Raw genomic sequence first — 27,461 nt, 5'->3', positions numbered from 1 at the left:
ACTAAAATCACTTATGACCCTTTCTATATCTGTAAGAGAATTTTTCACATCTCCTCCTATCACAAATTGCAAATTGAAAGAAGTGTTTTTTACCCTACCTTTGAGTTATTCAGATCTGCTGTATCTATACTAGATATACTACTCCTTTTATATATATGTTTCATATATATATCACTTGTAAGTGAGGTTACCCCTCACTACCATTTTAATCAAAATCCTAAATATTCACCTAATCACCTCTTCAATTTTTTTGTCCCTTTTTGGTTAAGAAATGACTGTACCAGCTCGAAACAAAGTGGACATTTCCGTAATTAACGTCCACCTTCCATAAATACTTGGTTGTTTCGTAATGATTTGACCTGATTTTAGGTGTCTTTTCATAAGTAAAGTTTAAAAGAAATGGGTGAAAATTTGATGTTTCGACCTGCTTCGGTCTTTATCAAAATATGCCTTGACAATGACAATTTGCGTAGTTATATTGATCAAATTATGAATATCAAAATAAATTAAAAACAAAATGGAAATCGATTTTAAAAAAAGAATAATCATTTTTTCTTAATTTTCCAATTTCAAAAATATGTAGCCAGCCATTAATATAATTATTATACCATATGTATAAGAACTTTCCCAACAACTCAATAAATATATATATAATATATATATATCAAACGATTGTGACGCTATCTACATGGGGCAGACATGTCAATATTTAGAAAATAGATGAAAAGGCCATCAATAGGATAAAGCAAATAAAATTCCATTAAAGAACAGTGGAATATCAAATAAACATTATTATAATTATAAAGATTCGAGAATTCTTGGAACGCAATTCGGAAATTCTTGGAACGGAATCTAATACACGGAAAAAAGAATTTTTAGAAATGGTTCCCATACATAGGAACGAGGAAGCTATTAATTATATGGAAGACCTAAATGATAAGGTGAAATGTATTTATTGGCTGTTACATATTTTTGGATTTTAAAAAACAAAGGGAAACTTGATTTTTCTTCTTAGAATATTTCCATTTTGTTTTTATATTTATTTCGATACTCATGATATAGATAATATATTAAATAATATAATTACGCAAATTGTCAATGTCAAGTTCTAATTTGTTAACGACCGATGGTAAATCGAAATGTCAAACTGAGTTTCTATGGAGAGGGACCTAAAATCAAAACAAATCATCACGAAATGTATATAAAAAGATCTTAACAGTATAAAATTGAACTCAGTTATTAATAGATATTCACTTGAGATGGAATTCTATCTCCAGGTCTATTGAAATCTATCATTCTGTATTGACCTTCATTTTAGTTTAGAACAGATAGTCTCGAAAAAAGGTGTCGTTCTCAATGGAATTCATGCCTAAATTAATGATAAATACGTATAAATATATATATATATATATATATATATATATATATATATATATATATATATTAGATATAATAGTTTTATTAATAATTAGTATAAACAAACATTTCAATGGTAACACTTATCAATAATGATGAGTTTTATAACCTCCAACATTTCCTTGATTTCCAGTGGCAGGATATCCTTGACTTCCAGTCATCGGATATCCTTGATTTCCAGTGGCAGAATATCCTTGATTTCCAGAGGCAGAATATCCTTGATTTCCAGTTATCGGATATCCTTGATTCCCTACATTGGGGTATAGTTGATTTCCAGCATTTGGATAACCTTGATTTCCTGGATTTACATAACCTTGTTGTCCATATCCTTGATTAGTGTAACCAAGACTATTGGGACTTTTTGTATTTTGATTTCCTAGTCCTGGATTAGCCCAATTTGGGTATCCCATATTACCTTGATTAGGATAACCTTGATTTCCTGTATATTGACCTTGATTTCCAGAATTAGGTAATTGATTAGGTATGCCAAAATTATTTTGACTTGGCAACCCATTATTGTTTTGATAAGGAATACCGAAATTGTTAGGATTTGGAACATTTCCTTGTGTACCTAATTGATTGGGTTGTCTATTACCGTAGCTTCCTACATTTGGATTATTTGGTGAGTTTTGGCTTTGAATGTTTGGATACAATGGACGATTGCTTTGGTTTCCGTAGCTCCCATTTGAGTTGGGGTATCGGTTCTCAGTATTGTTTAGTGATGTCTTCACTCCATTACTATGAAAAAATTAAGTATATCAATGGAGAAGAAAATTAAAAAAATACGTTGTCAAATTTTCCTAACTCTATGCACTATCCCTCTAAAATATCTCAAAAAATAAAAATTGATAAAAAAAATTACATTTATCGAGTAACTGTATATTATTTGATACGATTGATGTGGTACTCCAGAAAACTATTGGATCACATGAAATTAAAATCATACTTACTGATGAGTCCCTATTTGATTAGGGAGCCCTTGTTGATTTCGTTGGGTTCCTACTTGATTGGGAAGCCCTTGTTGATTTCTTTTATTCAAAGCATCAACTCTTGCTTTAATATCGTCTCCACTGTCAGCAGAGCTTACGTCAAATATATAAAGCATGTATAATGCCAATATAATATGGGCCTTCATTTTTTTGGCTCTCAATTATACACAACTTCAAAGAATAAAACTATGATAATCTGATTCATGAAATCTTGAATTTTTCAACCTTACTGATTAATAGGTCGCATTTATTATCAAAGTGTCAAAGATCAATGGAGGCAAACATTTAAACTGTTAGAAATGGAATATACAGAACTAAATCATACTATACAGGGTGTACCAATCTTACGACAAACTTCAAGATATGAGTTATTTTAGGAAAAAAATGGTTTTGAGATGCAAATTTTGAAATTATCTCGAAACCTAGAAACTGTTAAAAAAATTCAAGTAACATAAATAAATAATATTTGTGCTATAAAAATATGAGGCGTCATTTGGAAGAAGGGAGTAAATGAGAGAATTAAGTTTCCGTCCACCCTATATACAAAACAGAATGTAATTGAATATGAATACGTACAGTAAGCTAGAAAGGGTTCATTTATCTACGATTTTTACATAAACGTGTCTATATTTCTTAAGGGAATCTGTATAACGCCAAAAGTTTCAAGAAATATAAGCAATCCAAAGTAGGTGTAATATAGAGGGATACTTACTTGAACAATTTTTTGTTTTGTTTGTAACGAAGTTATACAACATTCTCTATATTCCGAGGTAATAAAATATGGACCTTGTTGACATTAATATTTGTCTCAATATAATTTTCTAAAATCTTCCAAAATAACCCATATACCGAAATTTGTCGTAAGATTAGATCACCCTGTACATGATTTTACTACTCATAATTTATTATGAAGTGATTAGATATCTGATTAAATAAATGTAGAGCAGCACTAGTTCAAAACAACGTATATATAGACATAATGAATAAAAATCAAAGGGCTTGCTATTCTGAACACTACTGGAAAAAGACACAATAAATAGTTATTTCCGATTATGTAATAAGTGAGTAAAGTAGCCTTTTTGTCGACGAATGCGAATATCGTCTATCACATGAGTCGAAAAAAGCCTTTATACACAAATTGCATACAATATTGTTTTAGTAACCAAAATTTTATCAAAATACAAAAGTTTGTTGATTCAATGGTGATGGTAAAGTGTGTTTCTTCACGCAATAGTGGGTGAAGCGAGCTCAATTTTTCGTTAGAAACAATGTTCTCGATTTTAGGTCTCTCCTGTTACAAAATTAGTTTTTTTTCCAATAATTTTTTTGAAGGAAGATAAAAATTGACGTTTAAAAGTTATTTTGTACCGATATGTGTTCATAATCTGGAGTTGAATTGCATCCCTTCTTGGGGAAGGAAATTAATGAATTCAAACTAACATCAGAAAACAATAAATGGGCCAATTTCAAACAGAAAATGCTTTTTTTGGAGTCAGTATTCATTGGCTGGCAGTTGTTTCTAAGAGATAGTTTCTATTTTTATTTCTTATCTAGTTCTAATCAACTGTAGCTTCACCTTAAGGATATCTTCTCGGATACTAAGATTTTTTTCTTTATTGATCAAGATACTTTTGAAACTTCCGACATGTTAGTGTTATATTCTGTTCCACTCAACATAATGCAACTATTCTTCACATTCAGAGTAAGAAAAGGTGAATGAAATAACAATTAATAATTAAATATTGATATATTCTATTCAAGCTTAATAAAATACGGGAGAATATCAATATCAGCTATGTAATTTGTAATGTTCAAAGGACCCGTATAAATAATATCGTTGTTGTTCGCATCCCTCCATTTTCCTTTCGGTAAGTAAACAGACCTTTGTTTAGCAGCTTCTTCCAAAATTGGAGCTACCAAAATATTTTCACCAAGAAGAAATTCTGAAAACCAATAATAATTATATTGTAATCATCCTTTAAACACTGTAGATACTGTTAGTTTATGTAATGCGTAAGTGTTAAAAGTGAGATTTTATTACGTAATATTAAAATTTATAATAACGCTACTGCTACCTATCGGTAACGGTAATGATCGGGAACATGTTGAGCGTTCGCTGTCAAGACTTTCTGTTTTCTACGGCTTGTTAGTTCTGACAGGTATATTTTCAAAATAAGGGCTATTTTTATTGCTTTCATTGAATTTAACAAGTGTTATATTAAGTGGTACATGTGGAGGTACTTTTTCTAGTTCATTTTCAAAGAATTAGGATGTGTACTCTCACCACACTCACCCACTTTTATATTTATATCAAAATTTTGTCATTAATTCAAAACAAAATTATCAATAACACTTCATGCAGTTCGAGTTCCTTTTTTTTTACCTCCCTTAACAAATTCATTTTTCTTCTGAGGAAGCTTACTTGACGATTGATCACAAAAGCACAATATAAAAGCTTAAAAATTGTCCGCTTGTAGACGGTAAATTATAATTCAAAATTTTACCAAAGTAGAGCTCCTGTCGGACGAGATATCATATTATTTGAGATAGATGAAGTATGCGGTGTTAGAAAATTTAATATTTCAAATGACTAGAGTCGTTAATTAAATATTGATATAGAAATTCCAAGCTCTTCACGTAGTCCAAAATAATTTTGTAAATATAACCTAGAAAAGCTTATAACGCTGAAAGTTAATAAATTATTGTGAATTTGTAAGAATTTTCACAAGTAATTATAAAGTAACAGTTATCACAAAACTTTAATAGACAATAGAATCATAACGGGAAAAATTTGTTCAGTGAAAAGTTGTCCGAGAGGACATAAAATGAAAAGTAACTCAAGTAGTATGCCGAAGTCATTATCTTTCTTTAGACCTACAGTATGTAACACGTTTAATTTCAAATATATTTTTTAATTATATATTCACAAATTCATACAATTGAAATTTATACAAAAAATATATATCTTTTTTTATTAATTTACAGACTCCGGCAAAATTAGAAATTTTTAAAAAATCTTTGGGCATTGAATTAAAACCGACAGATTACTTATGTTACCTTATTTAAAATTTACTCATGCTATAGTAGCAACGTAAAGGATTAGATGGACACTTTCTGTAGCACAGAGATGGTTCTCTTTAACTCTACCCTTCATAGGGTTGAGTTTGTAGCTTAATCGATATTTCTTTTTCGCAAACTGTGAGACTTTTTCTGTAGCAAATTATATATGGCTTTTGGCACTCATAAAAACCATAACTGCCAAGACAAGAACAACTTTACCCAGATGATACTAGACAAATGTTATCTCTTCTCAACCAACCAACCAACATGTGTTATTAATCAGAAGATTATTGTACGCCTTGTTTCTTCTGTCAATAGGGATAGATATATCTAATAAACTGTGTATTCATTCAAGATTACTATAAGTGAGAGAAACTGATTATTTTTAATAAGTATAACGATCGGTCAATATCACTCTAAGTGGATTAATTAAACAGTGATACTATTTTCATTCATAAAAATATTATGTAGCTGCAGCACTGACATACATCTGACTTAGATAATATTAGACCATCCAAAGACGTACAGTCCTAAATAGTTTTCAAATTTTGACGTATTCGAATGTTTTATGGTAGGAAAGATTGATAATCCAGATTTCTAGTGGCTAAAAAATTGTAAAAAAACATTTACCGTCCGCGATTGAGAATGCATAACTATCAGTGGGATCGATCCACCATATTGGAGGGTTCACTGGATTTCCATTTTCAATACAGTCCTTCATTGCTTTGATTATATCATCGGAATATTCTTCATGCAAATTAACAAATTTTCTAACAATTTCCACTGTGTCAAACTGAAATTAAATAAACAAATAAAATAATTTTCAGAAAATTATGAAGTCAGTATATCCACAATATCTGTACTGGTATTCCACTGAACTCAAATTGATCATATTTATTTAATGTTTGTAAACTGTTGTGGTCAAAATTTCAATGAAATGAGGATTTCATTCAATCTATAACAAGTTTTAGAATGCCCACAAAACGTTGAGAATAAACAACAAATAATATTACTCACTATGAATATTGTAGCATAATCACACATACTGAAACTTTTGTTAATAATTATCAAGCTCAATTTATAAGGGAGAAAATAAACTATACAGGGTTATTCACCACATGTAGTCCTGAGACTAACTTATGAACTTTTTTAGGATAGTTACAAGAGAAATTGGAATCCTGTGCTGATATGTGTCGAAAATGAAGCTTTTGAAGATTATTAAATACCTCGAATCCTACAGAAATCCAGCATAATATGACTATTTCTACTGAAAAACATTATGCATGAAAATATCAAAAGAATCCGTTAGAGTGAAGTTATAATTAAAAGATTACATAGTACGACAGAGAATGAAATTCAATTACCATGGCATAATCAGTTATGGAGAAGTAGAAAACGAGATAAGAGGACAAGTCGTCACGCAGAACCAATTATGTCGAAAAAACGGAAAATTGCCGATATCAGACCTTTAATGAACTATAAGTATATCAGAAACTATACAAATCCTCGAGATCTCGCGGTATAAATGATTCGAGCTCTCACTCACTCTGTATACATTTGAGAAAATAATCACAATTCAATCATATGTAGATATTGTATCATATTGCAGACCATTTTTTAGACTATTTCAAAATAAGCCATAAGATATAATAAAACTTATTACCTCATCACTTGGGTAGTCCCATGGTAAGAAACCTAATTGAATCGATGGCATGAATGCATTGGCTTGTGTCCACCTAACTATCAATTCCGCATTCGGCTGCTGTCTATATCCGTTACCACCAACCATATCAGGAAGTACTCTACATATAATGAAATCAAATAATCAAATATATATATATATATATATATATATATATATATATATATATATATATATATATAATAATCAAATATATATATATATATATATATATATATATATATATATATATATATATATAATAATCAAATATATATATATATATATATATATATATATATATATTTATAAGCGCGGTTTCTTATTGGGAACGTGGTAATGAAACCCCAAAGTGGACTAACTTAAATATATTTAAATATTTATAAAAAATATAAAATTTCTTATATTGTGTTTGACCATAATTTCAGTCCCAGAAGATGAATACAAAAGTGCGAAAGCTCGGAAAATATCACTTTGGTTTCTCATTGCTACGTTCCCAATAAGAAACCGCTCATAAAATAGAACATTAAGATATCAAATGTTTTATGTTTTGATGTTTCGTATCTGTTCTATTTTTTATTTGATTGTAGTGTCTGTTCATCTTGTTTTCTTGGATATGTTGTTTATCATTTTTTCCTTACCATATGTACAAGGATTTTCTCAACTTCTATCAAATTATTTTAATAAATATATTAGTATAAGTCATAAAGATCATGATACGTTATCCAAATATTTTAATAAATTGAAAACTAAAACACCTAAAAACAGAAGATGTAATATCATATATCAAGTGCCTTGTATTAATTATGACGCTGCCTACATAGGACCGACCTCTCAATATTTAGAAAATAGACCAAAAGATCATAAATATGATAAAAAAATAAAAATGCGTTAACGAACGATGAGTCAATATCATAAACACTTGAATATATATGATGATGATAATGATGATTTCTTTTATTAATTGTTAAAGTAAAGCAAAAATGCAATGTAAGCAACCACAGCTTCCTATCTAAAAATTATTCCGTTATCTACATTTTATATGCTTCATCACATATTTAGATTTCTCCTCTAATCCACGTCGTTATACCTTTGTCAAATTATATAGGAAATATTCGTAAAACAAGAGTTTTACACAGGTATGAATTATTTATACTCACAGGGTATAACCAACCATGTTCATTTGAATTAAAGTTGTCACTAGAGTGTATAATCCATCGTCAACTCCCCATACAGAATCTTTATCTATCATCCTAATGAATACTGGGTGTTTTTGAGTCCTGAAAAATTCAATTACCATCATTATGCTTCTAAGGTTCTTTTTCTCAATTTTTAGACACTTTAAATATTTTATGCTGATATATTATCGTCTTTATTTATTGATCAAATACCTCTCTCTATGAAAATGTCAAATTATATTTTAAAGAAGAGCGGAATTATTTATATTATTGATAATTACAGAAACTAATACTAGAAATTTTATCAATCTAGATTGAGAAAAACAATTATTTTAAAACTCAGTTCTATATAGTTTAAGAAAGTGATTGAAATTTTACATTAAGCAAATAACAAATAGAAGTAATGAAAGGAAAATATCTTTACCTGTCTTCCGTTTTGCAAAGTACTGGGAATAAAATAGAAAATATAGGTAGAAAAGGAATGTTGAAAAACGATATCAATATCGACAAACTGCTCTTAGAACCATCAGAATGTTTGTGTTATATTGGAATTAGTTAGAGGTGAATAGCATGAATTTTCTAAGAATATAAATGGTGTACATACAAAGAAACCTCTGACGAACAGTCGTCAGTAGCACAAATTTTTAAAGGGCAGAGAAGTATCAATCAGTTAAACAAATGCTCATACTCTTATTCATAGACTATATGACAAAATCATGAAGATAATGTTGATTCATTTGGAACATTTTTAATTACTTGTAGTGAAATAAATCCAAATTTATGTCTTTAGTACATTAGTGCTTTGTAAACCGTCTCAATATTTGTTTCCTTACTTCTACACATTTTGCTTCTAAGCACCTAAATAAAAATAATCAAAAGTATTGAGATTAAGAAACCTAGGACACTAGATGACCAATGAATGAATTCTCTTGTACATATATACCAGCATGAAATTATAGCACCCCAATCAGTTACCAATACACATTAATCAAAATTCACAGTCGTGAATGATAACTTACCTCCATGCAGATCTAACTTCGATTGAACCTCCAAAAGGTACACAAGTTTCCACATACTTCTGAGTAAAAATATTTGGAACTAGCTCTTGATCATCGATGTGATCGAACTGGTGTGGCTGATAATAAAAAATCAATTCAATTGTAAAACTCAAAATTCAAATTACACAGATTTTCTACTCTTTGATGATAAAAAATTATATTTGAAGGAAAAATCCATTGATTAACTATTTATGAAAAAAAATCTGTGAAGCAGTGTTCATTATTTTTTTATGTAATAGTTATTTAATTTTAATAGCTCACAGGTATAGCGTAATCCGTTTCTCCGGCATCAAATTTAAAACCATCTAAGCCCGTTTCCTCAACTAAAGCTCTAATTTTACTTGCAAACCATTCAGCCGCCTGTGGATTTGTGAAATCCACTTGATGAGCATCGTCACTTTCCCACCAGATGGCTCGAGTATTTCCATCTGGATCTTTAACGAAATAACCTGAAAAGGGATAGCGAAATTATATACAATGTTGTTAAATTCATCCAGAATGAATATGAATATGCCAGTAAGACGATTTTGAATGTCGGGAAAGTTGAACAGGGTTTAATTCTCTATAAAAATTCAATAAGAGTATATTACATACGCACAAATTCAGAAAAAGTATCTATAAATAAAACATACTATATCTTTGAATATCTTTGAATATACTTGAATATGCCTACGTTTTAGGATATATGCATATGTTTTTAAAGCTAAATTGTCAAGTTTTCGATTCTATAAATAGGACACAACAATTGAATGTGATTGAAAGATAATTATTTCAAATTCTAATATATAAACAAAAATACCACATTTGAAGTTTTTACAACTCTTGATGCAATAGGAGTGGCTGTGAATGTAGAAAATAACTGATTACTAACTGAATAGTCTAGTATATGAAGCTTGATTTGATAGATATCAAAATATATAAAACTTATATTCCAAGCACTAATTTTTGGTTCTTTCTTCTTGATAACTTATTTTCTTTTATTGTTATCAGTGTCATTTAAATTTACCTCGTCATCGTCGCTCAATTTAACCTTACACCTTATTAGTTTTCATTATTTTTTATCACATTTCCACTTTACTCCTTGTTATTACTTTACTGAAAATAATCTTCTCAGCCTTCTCATTTTTTCTTTTTTCTTTGGATTCAAATTTTAATTCTTTGTTGATTTATTATTCGTTTCTTGTTAAATCACATTGCATATCATCACACTCATTTTCAACAAACAAGTTTGCTCTACTATTGTCTCTGCTGCATTTATTTGAATTTTTACCTTGTGTTTTCCAATTTTTTTCAATTCACTTCCACGTATTTCTGTAGGATCGGGATACGAAAACTGTTTATCACAATAATGTCATGTTGCGTTATTACTTTGAATCCCGTGGCGACTTTTCGGGTGTGTGAATGTGTGAAATGCTTGGCTATTACCGCTAAACGAGGAGAGTTGTTTGACTTTCATTCATTTTTTGTTTTTTAACACAATAAGCTTAGCTCCATAGATACACAGGAACGTTAATCCAATGGTGAGAACGTACTGAATTATGAAATCATGAAACTTTATGAGGCAATGTTATTGATAGGTACAAAAACAAGATCTAGCCAAGTATGATCAAGATATAGGCCAGACAAAGTAATTAAGTGGACGGAGGAGAAATAATAACGACATTTAACACTGAAAAGGAACACTTTAAATGAATATAATGGTGAAAATAAATTTATGGAACCTTTGGTGATATTCATACTGTTTAAACTACCACTACACCAACCAAATAAGAATCAAAATTTCTTGTAGATTATAATTTAAACCTGAATTGTCCACCGAAAATTGAATGCAACGTTCAGAAACTGTTTTCGTTCTGGGTTACAATTCGTAATCAGCTGATACGTTATCTACCTGAACACGGGTTATAGTTTACAAAGAAATATTCATTGATCGTCTCGCCCTTTAAAGTACTGATTGTTTCTAAATGATGTATTTTTCAGATAATTCATAATTATGTAGTTTTCCACTGGTTTCTTGACCGTTTTGAGTAATAAAGATGGTGAACAAATGGTTCGGGAAGGAGATCGAATATTTTCTCCATTTTCTCACTCCTAGACTTTCTCCATCCCTGTCTGCAAAAGTGATGGGTATATCCCACCTGCGTTGATGATTAATACAAGTAAAAACTACATATTTTCCATTATAATGAATCTTTCATAGCGATATCTCAATAGTCGTCGCAGATTTAAGTATGGTTTACTGTTATCACAATACTTTTTGTGGGTTATGAAGTTCTAAAGCGATTCTTACCATTTTCTAGTCCTTCTGTTGAATAATTTTGACAATCGTTGTTGACAAACGGACTATTCCATAAAGCTGTCTGGAATCCTCGATCCTTGATAGAAGCTATTAAACCTGGGGCATCTGGAAACTTGACAGTATCGAATACATGAGATCCAAAACATACCTAAAAATGTAAAAATGTATCATAAATATATAATTTTTGAATATATTAGAATTGAGAAAACATAACAAAACGTTTCCCATAATTCCGATAGTAATTGACAAAAAATTATATGAGGCCTATCAGATTGCTTGAAGTCGAAATTCTAGAATAAAAACAAAAATGGGAAGTTAGTAGATGAAGTGAAGCATAAAAAAAAATGTCATACGACCCCCATAGATCCTTCATAGATCGTTGTAGATGCTTAGGAAACCGTTCGTCATAAGGCAACATTCTGAAGAAAATTATCATGAATATAATAGAACTTATTATATTATAGGCTGAAAATGATCTGTTTTTGATCAATTTTTGGTAATATTGTGTCCAACACATTCAATTTTTACCCGAATTCATTTATATTATACGCTCTATACTCACGAGTATCTATTATAAAAAAGTTTATTAAGGCTATATTGAACACATACTCATCAAACTATTGTTTAATATAGCGTAGCAAATTGAACTCATGGATTCACTATATCTTCTTATAATTTATAATTGTTATATGGAAGGACATCCAAAATATATGTAGAACAACAATATCTGTACACCATTAAATTAAAATTACGGATGGACAGAATCGTAAAGAAGAATTACATTTTCTCTTGTACCATCCCTATTCCTCAGGAATAAAAATATTCGGTTCTTTGTTATGGGAGTGAACAAAGTGTGAGCTTTATTCCAGAATACAATCCACTGATTCATAATCATAATACGGATATAATGATGTCTATGTCGACTTCAAGAAACATATCCGGCCACCAGGCGTTGATTGAAATCAGACTGAGTGTGGTTTCCAGTTTTATAGATAGTCAGGTCATGAAAAGAAATTAGAGGAGTTTAAATAGTAAGCTTTGACTGCTGTTTTTCTTCTCCAACTAATCTTTCAGCTTATGTCTTTTTTTATACTTTTCATAGTCTGATTGTGCTTTGGTTGTTAGGTATTATCTATATTTTTGTTTTTCTCTTCAATTGCATGGCTTAAGGTCTCCAACCACCAATTGGTTCTGTTGAGTGCTCACTATTCTTGTCGTTCTACATATTTTTTCTGCTGCATTTATTATCGTATTTCTAAATTTTGTCCAAATTTCTTCCACTGTGTCATCTCTTCCGATATATTTAATTTTTTATTTCATCATTTCTTGGTATCTCGCTTTTCTGCAGTTTTTTTAATGCATACCATTTAATTTTTCAGTCAATACTTGTTCCTTTCTGTCTGTTATTTCAATTCCATTCTCGTCTCCAGTAGGTTGTGAGGATGGGAATAAGATTTTCTGACCTCGACATCCTTACATCCTAGATTTTTCTTTAAATACTTTTTCCCACTGGAAAGAAGTCTATTATGGATTTCTATCGTCTAATTTTGAATTCTCTTATTATTTTATGAAGCTCTTAGTGTTGGAAGTGTGTATATGTAATTATAATTTCATTTTAATTGCTTAAGTTCATTATTATTTCACCGTTTTTTATTTTTTGTCTTCTCTCCTTGTCTTCCCATACGTCATTCGATATCTTTATTCTCTTTTTTGGCCGTTCAACTCACCTATTATTATTATTATTATATCATATTTACTATTTATATTCTTGTAGGTAATCAAAGAATTTGACTTTTACTACTGTTTTATCAACTTCAGTTGGTCCATATGTAATAACTAATAATATTACTTCTTTTATCAGCTCTTCTCCTTCACCTGTTATGGTTTCCACATTCCCTGTTACTACAGTGCCCTGTTTTTCTGTTTTCTCTTATCTCTTCAATTTCTATCTCTTCCCTTCCCCTTGTATTGTCCTTTAATATACCTTTTGCTTTATTCTTTGATTTCTATTTCATGCTTTTGGTAAAATTTCTTGTATTTTCCTCTTTATATTTTTTGTTCTCTCTTATTGCGCTCTTGTTCTTATCCATTGCCTGTTAATCTTTCTAATGTTTTACCATTATTCACTACCTCCCAACTCTTTGTTTATGATTTCAGCAATTTTTTCTTCAAGAGTGTGGTTGTCTTTTGTGTGTACAATGTGATATAGAAAGTATATTACATCTAGAATTTCAAGAATGTACATTTTAAAAAGTAACATCGTTATTTATAGTATTTTTCGTATGTATACTATGTATATGTTTGGATTTTATTTTATTTGTGTGTTTGTTTTGGTAGTTATTTACAAAATCTTATCTACAAATCAAACGATCAAACAGTTTTTGACTAGAAAGCAGTCTTCTTCCCCTTTATAAACTAGGTGAACAATCAAGTGGTTATCAATGTCTTATCAAAAACATTTTTATTCGATTATAACCAACTAGATCCTAAAATAAAAATTCTTAGCAGTAGTAATGATAAAACTTTTGGTACATTAACCCCGATAAGAAACATGTTTTCCTGTTGGTGCAATAAATTTGCTTTTGGTTTAAATAGAACGTCTAAGTTCTGTAATAATATTGGGTCATAATTCAGAACGATCTTTATATAAACATTATTTGAAGAATCACATTTATGATCGATATAAACCAGTCATCAAAGCTTTAATAAAACAAATAAATAGTACGTACATTGTCATATCTATTTACGTCAATATCATTTTTAATTTATTACGGTGTTAAGATATGAATACTCTATAAAATATTAAAAATTGATGCACTCCAATTGAACAGATGTTTTTCACCTAAGTTTCTAATTTTATATTTATTTCGATTCTTTCATATAATCAATAGTAGATTATCAGCATTTTAACGAAATAAATAAAACATATAAAGTTTCTAATCATCATCGTGGTAGATTTTTAAATTCCATTCAATATTGAAACTTGTACTACGTCTACAAAGTATATATTTTCAACATTTGAATGTGAAATTCAATTTGGATTGGGACAAGGAAAACAGTTGGTTATGAAGATTTATGATCCAATATGCCGACTATCAATTTTCAACCATACTTATTGTGAGTTTTATAAAAATTGAGAAAAGTATGATTATCCGTTACTATTGGCATCGTTAAAAAATTAGACTTATTTTATATTTCATTATAAATAGAAATACCAATTGATCTTAGTTATGGGGTATAGAAAGGCGATGGCGAGTTTGGTTTCTCAAAAAATCGCTTCGTAAAAGCCTCAATCTCATAAATAAAAAATTGAAGATGAATATGGTGTTGATCTTACATTTGGTTTTTACACAATTACTAACCTCACTGAAATCATACACAAATATCTCTTCGCTGGCAAAACACATATGGAAGAGGATGTACAACACAGTGTCATAGAAAGGACCAAAAAGAACCAAATATTTTCACATGGAACTATTGACTGAGTTTTATAACTAACTGTGAGATGATTTATCTCACAAAGAATGAATATGAAAAACGATTTTGATTTTTATTCATAAAAACTAGACAAACGGATTTTTTCCGAGGAGAAAACATTCACTTCTGAATCAAAATTTTTCTATATTTTCGAGAATGTAAAGCTCATTTCTAATGATTTATTGAGATAATATTCTGTTATAAAAGTTTTGAGACGCCATCAAGGTGATAATTAGAATTAGATAAATATCATCAACGGTTTCAGAACGTCAAATATAGTGAAGGAAAGGAAGCTTACACCACTTTAACTCAGTTTTTAATGAATATCTCGTAATCACGTGAATTTATTTTTAGTATAATGTTTAGATGAAAAATTACCTCCCATTTTTCGTCAATTTCTATCTGACCACCTAAAAATTCATGTTCAATGATTTCTTTAACGAATTCTTCAACTTTTTCTTGATCAACGCTCTGTTTGTATTTCGGCCAAGTAGTCCAAATAGGTTTTCGGATCATTCTCTCACTCGGATACCCTACAAAATAAAAAGTCTCAAATTTAGTAGTAAACAAAATGAATTTCTACTAATGTTTTTGTACAAGATGATACCGACTAAATATAAGTAATAAGGTCAAAAAGCAAGATACATAGTTATTTGAGACCAAGTATTCCACTCAAAGAACATCTGGCTGTGATAATATTTTAGAACAATAAAAAAATAAAAGAAGTGAAAATTTGAATTCCCGCTCCAAACTATCGTGAGACGCCTCCTGGAGGCTCCCAATACGAAGTCTTAGTGAGTGGATATTCAACATTTTTCAAGGATTTCTGAACAAAAAAAATGATAATACAGGGTGATTTATTCAAAATTATGAATTTAATAATATTTTGACGGAAACGAAACATCACAAAATTAATTATACTTGAATTATATACAAACAAAAAACTACATAAATCGTGCAATGGTTTCCAAGACAATTTAGGTGTTTTGTGTTCGAGCTGAAAGTGTATGTTTGATTTCAAATGAAAACAAAAGAATAAACAATAATATTCACCTGTTGGTTTCCCGAGGTAATTGTTTACAGCATAAAGATGCGCTTGTTTAGAATCAACCATAGTTATAATATCATATTGCAAAATCGTCTGCGGAAGAATAATATAAGTTCAATTATAAATTAGAAATACAAATATAACGGATATTATAATTAATTAAATGAAAAAGGTAAAATAAATCCTCATAACAATAGATTTACGAAAAAATTGTTGTTATTTTTCTAAAGTCGTAGGTATGACATTTTTTTTAACAGTAACTTGGCATTTTGTAGACATAACAATTGATGACTCCATGTTTCTAGGTTCAACTTTTTGACCCTGACAATGTAAATAGAACAAAATTATTGAATTGGTGTATACGCTACCGTGAAAGAAACTGGATAATGTCGAGTTTCACCAGTGAATGTCAACAAGGTTCACATAAGTCAGTAAAAGATCGAATACTTCCTCAAATTCTAGTACATTCCAACCCACAAAGAGACCACTGTTTGCTTCCTACCAAATCCTTTGTTCTACTTGGAGTAAGTCAGCTTTGTCAGTTTTATGCAAGGTTTGATGGTGCTCCCAACGGTTTCTTAACTTTTTCCGATACTCTGATTTATACAGAATTGACAATGCAGTGAATCATGATCTTTTTTTCTTGAAACATTGCATGCAATAATTGTGGGTAAACGCGAAGGCAATTGTTTTTATTTGTCTTAATAAAAGTATACTAAAATACTTTCTGTAGTGGTTTCTGTTAAAGGCAACAGACCATTGGGTTACGGAGGATTAAAACGCTTTGATGTCTCTCATGTTGAAAACTTAATGATGTAGAGAAGTTAATTGTACCATTCAAGTCAGTAGAAGCGAATATACAGTATTATGTTACCAATGTATAATTGTTCAGCATCCTATATGAAACTCATACCAGACTAGGCCACAGAGGAAGAACACGTATGTGTCAAATGAAATACAATGTATATAAGAAATGTTTTGTTATGAAACCAATGAACAGATCTTAGTTAAACTCAAGATGTCAAGTTGATCTTATGATTTACAGTCGAACAGAAATGGCGAATATAAGTTCATAATAGTGTATCAACATCAACACCAGCTACAAACTTTGATAAATAAGACGGTGCAAGAAATAGAATCCAATATTTTGAATATTTGGTGACCCAGCAATATTGCAATCAGATAATCGTAAATAATCCAGTTAATAATTCATATCCCAAATATGGTGGAAAGATATTAAGATGGTTCATGGAAAGCTTCGTCACAGTCAAACACAAAGCTCAGCTTAAAAGATATACAGAATATGCTAACTACATGGATGAACGACAACGATTCAAATAAATGGTGAGAAGTTTTACCCTTTTTACCGTTTGTTCAATTTGCCAAGACTATTACATACCCCCAAACAGCTTTACACACGTAAACAGTTTGTGATTTGTAGTGAAATGTTTTTTTTTCAAAGATGAAATTTATTCTCAAAAAACCTCGCTGAGAGAAGCAGCTGTAGCTAATTCCAGAAGGTGCGGGCGGGGCTGCACATGATATGCTGTCAATGCAAAAAGAAGAGCACTTCACAAATAAATGCAGTTGTAAAAGCAAGCGCTCTTGTACAATTCAGATAGTTTGTGTTGTTGTAAAAAAATCATCTAGATCGTACTGTACAATTAAGTTTTTAACTTTTATTATTGAAAAATTTATCGCAATTGAATGACAGAGCAGGGAATATAAATTTCGGATATGTTCAACATTCACATTAAGTGTATTTTGAATGTCGACATTTATCGGTGTAAGTCAGAAATAAGGGTATTTAACCAATATTTCGGATATACATCAAGCAACTATGTGATGTTGATATTCTTCAAATTTCGGTGTTTCATCGTAATTTATACACAAGTATCATTCACGAACCTTTGGAATTATCCCATATCAAAAACCAAAATTCTTTCTCATCCTTGTTTGCATAAATTTTAGAATTTTCTCCACTAGAAATTTTAAATACTCACCCGATTTCTATTGATATAAGGATTCTCTGATTTGGCAATCAAGAAAAAAGACCCGTTTTCTCTGGTATTCTGATCAATGAACAATGGTACTCTGTCATCAATAAAAATAAAAGTACCTTTACTATTTAACCAATATCTTTCAGCAACAGCAAAATTATCTGCTTTCTTTATAACGTACGGATCATTACCATCAAGTACCAATTTTTCAAGAGGATTTTGCAAGTACCTGTCAAAAAGATATAATAGTTGATATTTATAGACGCCAGAAAAAAATATAACAGGTTCGAGAGCTACTTAGAAACTTTGAATTTTAGTATAATTGTATAATTTTAATATCAGATTATGGTAATCACAAGAGATGTACGAAATGAACTTTTTTTATTGGTCAAAAGTGGCAGAAGCATCGCTAAATTCAAAAAACATAATATATATTTGACCAAGTTTGCAAGTCTCAAACAATTATGGCCAAAACCACAATATTTTTGGACTTTATTCTTCCAATAAAAGTATTTTAATTCTACGGATAATAGACCAGGGTTGATAATTTTTAAAACCAAAAAACTAATAGTAGGATGAAATCCAATGGAAAAGGATAATATAATAAAAGAGGGGGGAAAATACTTTACGGAAGATCTGAGGCTGGGAAGGAAAAGGGGGTGAGTTTTTAAGGGTAAGACACACTTTATTTCGATTTCCGGCCTATGAAAAAAAGTGGAGTGAGAATGTTGTAATTAATAGAAAGATCTACAACTTTTGGATCTACATTTTTCTCTCATAACCTCAAAATTTATGTCAGAAACCCAAAAACTAAGCTTTTGTTTTTTACTTAATGATAAAATGAAATTTTCACACTTTTTTTGCTGATATTTTAACGAGAGAATTTTTCGATATTGAGTCAAAATAAAGTGAAAGAATAAATATTTGAAATCAAATGAATTACAGTGTGTTTGGGACTTAGAAAAGTAATGTCGTGAATAAAAATGTTTTTTGTAAAAGTAAAAAACCAAAAACTTAGTTATTCCAATTTTTCACATAAATTTCAAGGTTATATGAAAAATGTGTGTTTATGAAAACTATAATCTTTTCATTACCTACAGCTTAGCTTTCCAACTTTTTTCCATAGGACCTATAGTTTTGCCAGCATTCGAGATAAACCGTTTTTTACCTTTAAAATGTGACCTTACCGACTTCAGATCACCCAAAAATTATAATATAATAGTCATTTCTTTTGTTAGAACATCTCTTGGGTATCTTCACCAAAACTAACACCTAAATAGATTCGTAACACGAAAATGACGCTACAGTAATTCAACTTAAGGTTAGGTTCCTTCCTACTAAGACAAATATCCGCGCGCAATGAACATACTTTTATTCGAAGGACTCATTTGTTAACTCAATACGGCTCTATCTGTTTTATATTTGTTTATCAAAAGTAGATTTCTCCTGATTGATTTCACAAGTTAAGTGAAACCAAAGCTCTATAAATTAATTAATTACTCGATATACAACACTTTGAATCAGGTTTTACAAAAGTTGGGAAGTCTTAGACCTTTTAGAATCGAAATTGAATCTGAAAATTAATTTCACGACTAAAATTTGCAGAATTTAATTTGTATTCAATTCAATTAGTTGTAGATTAAACACAAAGCTGGGTCTGTGAGCCTCGTGGTTGTCGAAAAAGCTTAAACAAATCCACGCTAGTTTCAATCGCAGTTTTCCCAAATACAATCTCTCCTATATTTGATTTTTTTGGTTTGGTTATATAAGAGAAAGCATTTATTCATTTCAAAAACAGTGGAATTTTTATTTATAACATCAAAAAAGTAATAAGAAGTCAACAACCAAGGCATATATATCATAATATTGAACTTGGTTCTCATTTCACATTTATATTATTGATATCATTACTTTTTGTACATAATATATCAAATACAGAGAAAAACCCGCACATCAATACAAAACTTGTGCTCGTTTCTTCCTTGGTCATCTGGAACTGAGTTAGATTTTTTATCTATAGATCAGTAAGTGATAAAAATGACGATTTCTGGACGTTAAAATCTAAATAACTGTTTGAGCGAGGTTTATGAAATTTGAAGCACATATGTATCTCACAAGTCTCAATATATGAGCCAGATTTGGCATGTTTATGTTAAATAGTTTTTGAGTTATGAGGGGTCTCCAAATGTTTCGTCTAATATTACACATGTTGCTGGTCGCCAGTTCCGTTACTTGAACTTTGCTTGACACTCCACCGCGTATCTAGATTTTCAAAGTAATCATAATACATCGAAATAATACTAAACATGATTAACATTGCCACAGCAACTATATATTTATTATCGGCATTTCAATTCATGTTAGTTCTGAAATCCAGATTTTCATAAAAACATATTACAGCTAGCGGCATAAGCAAAATAGAAACTCTACAACAATCTATCTGGTGTGCGATTTCGATTAGTAGGACTTGTTACAACAATAATTACCAACAAAATTTACTGGATCAAAACAATAGAAGACGAACAGCAGCTCCTACGTAGATTTAGTATGTATCCTACGACCACTAGTTGAAAAATCAATAGAATATAACAAACCAACATGCCTAGGCTTCCTTGACACCACAAAAGCCATTGACCGTATGTTATCCACCTATTGTATAACAGCAACAAACCTATAAATAAAATCCAAACCATCGAAAACATATACTCAGATAATCAAGTTCATGTTCACATTAACGGTAAACAAATAAAACCCATACCAGTCAATATCGGTATGAGTAAAGGAGACACACTTAGTCCCATGTTATTCAACATAATAATGGATAAGCAAAGGCGCTGAGGAATGGGTGACAGAGAAATCAAAATCCTGTGCTTTGCTGTTGACACTAAGATATGTGCCGAAAATGACGATTATTAAATACCTTCAATCTCACAGGAAAAGGTTATAATATGACTATCCCGACTTAAAGAACAATATGCATGACAACTTCAAAAGGGCCCATTACATGCACATTAGAACTAAAAAGTCAAATAATTACAAAAGATAATGAAATACTAGTACTTTGGAATTGAAATAACCGGGCGTGTTGGGGAAAATTATTGGACACAAAGGCAAGAAAGAAATAATATACAAGGGGTTGCATTTGAAATTAGTAAGTTGGTATTGGTTTAAAAAACAAATCGAAGTATTCCGGCATATCTTTGGATTGTATTTTACATTCGAAGATTCCATCGGAATTTAAAAGATTTCCGAGCTTTAGCAGTTACAATAATTTCCATTTCTATCAATACATTTATTTCCAATTGTACTGAACGGCGGCGCCAGCCTTTTCTATTCCAACATTGGTTTATTGATTGATTACCTTGTATGAACGAAAAGCAAAGGTATTAGGAATATCTATTTTGTTTATCTCCTAAAAAGTTACCCTTTTTCTCATCGTTTAATAAAACATATTTCTTTTGGAACAACTATTTTGAAAAGTTGAATTGATTTCTTGAATGACTTATTAATTAAGTTACTGTACTTTATTATTAATATTAGAATAGAGTAGGATTTATCAATTTCAATAACTACATGGCTTATTCTATATCACCATAATAAGAAACAAAAGTCAGAAGAGGTTATTTGAAAAATTCTGGAAAAATTCATCTAATACAGTTTATTTTGAGAGAGCTACACGGCTTACAAACTTTGTATCGTGCTTAATTGCTTACAAATTAAATTTTTCAAGTTCTTCTAGAAAGATTAATTGTTCCTAGGGCTAATCCTTGCAAATTTCAAGCGCTTTCACCTCACGCGAACGGTCCAAGCAATTTTAGCATTCAACAAAACATTCAACCAAACCAAAAAATCAAAATACCAGTCCCTTTTTACGAGAGCAAAGTTCTAGAAATATAAAGTATGGTGCATCGTGATCCATTTTGTCTTTATTTGATAGCAGCTACGAAAATTCGTAGCAGAGGCGGCAGAAGTCGGCGGCTTTTTAGCTTATCAGGGATATTGACATCGGCTATTTCATAATTATTTCAGCAAAGTTAAGGAGGTGCGCCATTGGTTTTTTTTTCTCCAACTTCACCAGTATATGAAACATATGCTTTTAGATATTGATCTTAAACTCATGTAGGTTGTAATGTTCGGTTGAGGCGCGCCTTGGTAGCTGATTCTACGAGCTTACACTTCTCCAAAGAAAGGAGTCCCGATAAATTGACGTTCTGAAGGTGAATTTGATGTTCATGTGGCACGTCTACCTATGGAGTAGGTTTTATAAATATTTTTTATGCTCTAAACTGTCCAAGTTTCTGGTCAAATCTGGATCGCCCTATAAGTCGAATTTCTCTTTATCCATTGAGTCGGGCACCCTTAGAGTATGCTTGGGAGCTGAACTTCGAATGTACGCGCAAAACAATACACATGTGCGAATCTAGGCCGTGTAGAGGATTAGAAGCTGTTACGGAGTGTATAGTTTTTTTTGAACGCTCTAAGTTTATTGAAGCTATCCCAGCTTATTTGGTTCCCAACCTCAATACCCATCTAAGGAATTTCCTTAACTGGTGAATTTCAGAATGTTGATTTTGACTTTGAATTTCCTTAACTCTATCTGTCTCTGTGACTTCAAAGGAAAGAAGTTACAGTAGATTGGAAATTATTAAAAATTACTTGAGAAATAAGATGACATATATAGAAAATATATTTTTTTTTATTTTCAAAAATAATGGCTATATTCAAAGTGCTATTATTTGGTAATCAGTCAATGCATAGATATCTGATTAGGTCTAATTCATAACAAATCTAATATTCTTGAGGAGGTATTCATCGCAATGTTGAGTTAGCCAAACTCTCACGTGAACCATGGTCTTTGGGTTCCAGAAATAGTGAAAAATACCAATACTAGGCCATGAACATCTTCATGGAACTGTATAAATACTGTTTAAAGTATGTATTTCTTTGAGTAACATGTGAACAACTCTAGGAATCATTCAACGCTTTAGGTTCCATATTTTAACGTTGATAATACAATCTTAGTATAATATCATCACAACCTTTCAGAATTTTTCGATTCCCTTATCGTCATATTCACTGTTAGTGTCTACTAGCCGATTGTGACAAAAACATTTTGTGTGCATGCACACTGGTACCACAAACAGAATATTTTGAGCTACTTTTTCTTTAGTTGTTCTATTCATAACTTGAAAATTATTGTCATGAGTATTATTGAGCGGGAGAAGCGCTACTAAACATTTTAAAACAAGTGATACAAAAATAATACCTCTGCGGTCCTCCAAACCAATAAGTTCCACCCATGTCCAGGTTGTATTTATCAACCAACTGATGCGATACGTCTTCTGCCAGCCAAGTAATTCGGTGACCCCCGTCAATATCAGTAACTTTGAATGATAGGGTATCATCAACTTGACAGTCTCTAAATTCCATTTGACAATTTACATTACCAAAATCAATTCCTACTCCGAGAAGTCCTTCCAACGTTACTTGACCAGCTGAAGAATAGGAAAGTTTATGTTACTTATGATGCTATTATCAATGAATTTTTCTCGTCCATTTATAATAAATTTTAGTTTATGAGTGTCATAATATTTACCATCATTATGTATTGATATGCTTAATCCATTTTCTGTTGGATCTAAAGCAATGTCACAGTCACTTTCTTTAAAACACAATAAAATAATAACAATACTGTAAGAAATGATTTTCCTTGATATATGCATTCTGACGAATAGATTGTATAAAAATTGAATGCCTCTTATATGAAAAATAAATGCCTCTCAAAAAAATCTAAAGGTCTATCTTTGAAAACACTCACGGAGTAGATAATTTACCACTCTGATAAAATTCATAATCAAACATACTTCTAATAATCATGTTTTCACTTTACTATCAGAATATATGTTTTTGATATTGAATGAACAATTTAAGGACATTTTTTGACTAATCCTAAATTGATGCAATGAAATTCAGGAACTCCTCCTATGATATCAGTAATAAAAAAATGAGTGAAATTAAATTTCAATTTTTTTAACTCAAATTAAATAAAAATATAGTACCCCTTGAACTACGAAATATCAAATATTTTTGTCATCTGAATTGAAATTATCACTTAAAACTATCGATTACTTCTAATCATTCTTTTTCTAGAGTAAATATAGAATTAACCAAGCGGCAGGCGCGCTTTAGAAAGTCGAATGAGAAAGAGCACTGCGGGCTCGAGTACCGCATTTGTTTCCTTTATCAAATTATAATTCAGAGAGGGATAGTGAAATAGTATAGTAATCAGGATATATATTTATTGAAATAAGGAACTTCTTATCTAATCTAAATTTAAAATTCATTGCAACTGGTTTACTGTAAGTTTTGCAGACAAATTGATGACATGATTTGCAGATGTTGATATTATTTTATGTACAACTGATAACATGGCCCTTGATTTCGGTGTGCTGCTAAAACTAAATCAACTTTTTCTTATACCTTTCAAGAAACTCGACTATATCTTCTGGAGAGTTGTAATTTGATTTCTTTCCTTCAAATGATACACTATTAGTGATAAAGCTCATTCATATAGAAATTCTCCTTAGTGACTTTTCCGTTTTTTATCATTATTCAATATTACTACAGCATTTATTCCTGCAATATCTACTATTCCAACAAAAAGTGCCAAAAATCCTTTGTGTGTTGTAAGAGACAAATTTTTTTATCCACTGGGTCCACTCCTCCTTTTTTTTCTCATTGTGATTTATGATTGTGATTGGTTTATTAGTTTCCTTGTTATTTTTATATATATCACAGCCTTTTTTACATATGAGGCAAGGTACTTGTCATTCTAAGACCCGAACAGAGATTATCCAACTTCTTGCAATTCAATTGACAAACATTCCAGTGGAATTTGTTTTTTATATTACCAATCAATAAAATATCATTTTCAAGAAGACATTCAGCTAGAGGATAGCTTGTGTAAGGTTTTTATCCGGCTTCTTTATAAGACACATCAATTTTGTTCACTATATCAAAACACTAAATCGAAATTTTGTATTGACCATATCGTTTAATCCATCAGTATATCTCGAAATTCCAAGTGTAATAAGATTTATTTTCGCAGAATACAGAAGCATACAGAAAGTGTATGCTGTATTTAACTAGTTTTTGAACATATATAGTACGATACCACAGCGGCCCAGAAATTTGTGAAAAATTTCATGAAATATATATACTAATAATAATTTCTCAAATGGTTTGAGAAAAAGTGGGCTTGATACAGCTTGTATTTTCGTACGGTCAATCATTTTACAGTCTTCTCCTCGCTTACAAGGAAACTTACTTCTTCTGTTTTAAATAAAAATGTTGATGCTATTTACTAGACTATCAATGATATCTAGATTGAAAATCTTGTGACTTGATGTCAAAGAACTTTTTCAAATTGTCTCCACGTTTTCAATTACTTCATCTTCACCTCTAGTTTCCTCGTTTTTAGCAAGCTCTTGTAACTTGTGTGCGATTCAAGGCTCTTTTGAACCCTTTTTATGCTTAACATACAGATCAACTGCATAACAATAAATTTTTAATAGCCACTTTGCCAAGTAAACTTAGCTTCAAAGGTGTATCAAAAGGCTGAATACCGCAAGTATTGGGATAAATGCTCATATTAATGATTCATTTCACAAAACATGGTCATAAAATTTACTAACACAAGTTATCACAATCAAGAATACTGTAATGAATAGCCAAAATGTAATATTGCACATTATGAAGGCTTTATTTAATCAAATAATATTATTGTGTGGTCAATAAAAATTCGAATCGGGCCAATGGTTTAAATATAACCTTTTTTTCGTCATTTTCCTTTTCTACTTTGAGATTAGTTTTGATTTTTCCAAAGTTTGATTAGAAAAGTCTATATAATTATGACTTATATAAAATTTTATTCAATTAATTCATGTAACATTATTAAAAATTCTGCTAGTTTTTTGTTATAAATCATTTCTAGTCTTCAACAGCGAGAAATTTTGATGGAAATTTCATTAGAAACATTCGATCTAAGCTGACAAACTGATAGATTAACTTAAAATGTGTAGACAGTAGATTTTGACTAGAGAGGAACTAACAGTAGGTTATAACTCTTTGATTGTGATGAATTTCAGTTAATCTATATGCAGTCCACTTAGTAAACTTTTGTAAGAAAACAATGGATCACGAAATACTAAAAATAGACTATTATTATAATACATAATGGATTTTGTGAATGAAAAGTTAATTGACTTGAAAGATGCTAATTTCATTCCTTTATAATGTTATAGGAATGCTTTGAACGTCCTGGTAGTAACTCATCCGAAAATATTAATATAAATGATAAATTTTGAAAGAGATATACTACACGAGTACATTCAAACCTATACTTAGATTTGTGTATTTACAAATTTGTGTTCAAATATCTCATTGTTTTATGGTTGATGTATTATTTGTTTTATTAATAATTCATATGATTTATCAACGTCATAATAGCTACCGAGATGTCTTGATATATTCTTAATTTTTATCATTATGATTAGCGTAATTATTTACTTAACATTAACTATATGGAAGTAATTGCTAGCACTGGTATTTCCTCATTATGGTTTTCCAGATATGTAATATACAGGATTATTCAGTCTCTTATAATAATAATAATTAATGTCCATAAAAACTCTATTCTTGAAATAAGTCGTATTGGTGTAGGCATGCACTGCATCGTTCTCTGTTATAATTTGTAAGATTGGTTCCTGAGTTTTGGGAATTTCAACCAATAAGAAATATCTTTCTTAAATTATTTTAGAATGCAGTTACAGTGGTTCTGTTAAATAAAGAAAAATTTTTGAAGACTCCTGAGCTCTTGTGTACATCTGAGGTACTATTGTGGAATCCTTACATCCATCCATTTCAGTTTTTTCTCATTCCTATTGTTAATAACATTTTAGAGACTCAATACATCCATCACTAACATAGTTTAAAACAATAGTTATTTTATAACAACTGATAAATTCATTCGACAATTTTTCTTCGCCTAAATATACTTGGATGCTTTTACTTTGAAACAAAAGTTCGCTTGTTAGTCGCCATATATCCAATTCCACCCTTATTTTCTCAACTCTACTTTCACACGTAGACATTGTCCAGTTATAATTACACGATACAACAAAGTAAGATATAACTATTTGAAATATTGGAATGAAATTGTTATATTACGTCAAGTAATTCCTAAAGTGGTCCAGG

At 30.4% G+C, this 27,461-nt stretch overlaps 2 protein-coding genes across 2 annotated transcripts; both read right to left on the bottom strand.

Moving 5' to 3' along the window:
- Nucleotides 1-1,443: 1,443 nt before the first annotated feature.
- Nucleotides 1,444-2,657, bottom strand: LOC130452447 (GATA zinc finger domain-containing protein 14-like). The gene is made up of 2 exons (XM_056791730.1): nt 2,367-2,657; nt 1,444-2,154 (listed from the first exon to the last, which is right to left on the bottom strand). The coding sequence occupies exons 1-2, from the start codon at nt 2,549-2,551 to the stop codon at nt 1,503-1,505; spliced, it is 837 nt and encodes a 278-aa protein (XP_056647708.1). The 5' UTR covers nt 2,552-2,657; the 3' UTR covers nt 1,444-1,502.
- Nucleotides 2,658-4,133: 1,476 nt separating this feature from the next.
- Nucleotides 4,134-24,109, bottom strand: LOC130452446 (myogenesis-regulating glycosidase-like). The gene is made up of 12 exons (XM_056791729.1): nt 23,803-24,109; nt 23,473-23,701; nt 18,210-18,435; nt 16,212-16,299; nt 15,537-15,691; nt 11,673-11,829; nt 9,644-9,831; nt 9,344-9,459; nt 8,307-8,426; nt 7,129-7,267; nt 6,096-6,258; nt 4,134-4,348 (listed from the first exon to the last, which is right to left on the bottom strand). The coding sequence occupies exons 1-12, from the start codon at nt 23,927-23,929 to the stop codon at nt 4,158-4,160; spliced, it is 1,899 nt and encodes a 632-aa protein (XP_056647707.1). The 5' UTR covers nt 23,930-24,109; the 3' UTR covers nt 4,134-4,157.
- Nucleotides 24,110-27,461: the final 3,352 nt, after the last annotated feature.

This window comes from Diorhabda sublineata, chromosome 1 (genome assembly GCF_026230105.1).
Source record: "Diorhabda sublineata isolate icDioSubl1.1 chromosome 1, icDioSubl1.1, whole genome shotgun sequence".
Taxonomy (NCBI): domain Eukaryota; kingdom Metazoa; phylum Arthropoda; class Insecta; order Coleoptera; family Chrysomelidae; genus Diorhabda; species Diorhabda sublineata.
The sequence above is the reverse complement of the archived record's forward strand: the minus strand, read 5'-3'. Positions and strand labels throughout refer to the sequence as shown.

What these genes read in the sequence shown, in the direction of transcription:
- LOC130452446 (XM_056791729.1), bottom strand. Translation starts at nt 23,929, where the DNA reads ATGCATATATCAAGGAAAATCATTTCTTACAGTATTGTTATTATTTTA. An exon ending in AACAGAAGGACTAGAAAATG is followed by an intron (nt 9,832 to 11,672) that starts GTAAGAATCGCT and finishes ATCCCTTTTCAG; the next exon opens with GTTATTTCGTTAAAGATCCA. An exon ending in GGGACTACCCAAGTGATGAG is followed by an intron (nt 6,259 to 7,128) that starts GTAATAAGTTTT and finishes ATTTAATTTCAG; the next exon opens with TTTGACACAGTGGAAATTGT.
- LOC130452447 (XM_056791730.1), bottom strand. Translation starts at nt 2,551, where the DNA reads ATGAAGGCCCATATTATATTGGCATTATACATGCTTTATATATTTGAC. An exon ending in AATCAAATAGGGACTCATCA is followed by an intron (nt 2,155 to 2,366) that starts GTAAGTATGATT and finishes ATTTTTTCATAG; the next exon opens with TAATGGAGTGAAGACATCAC.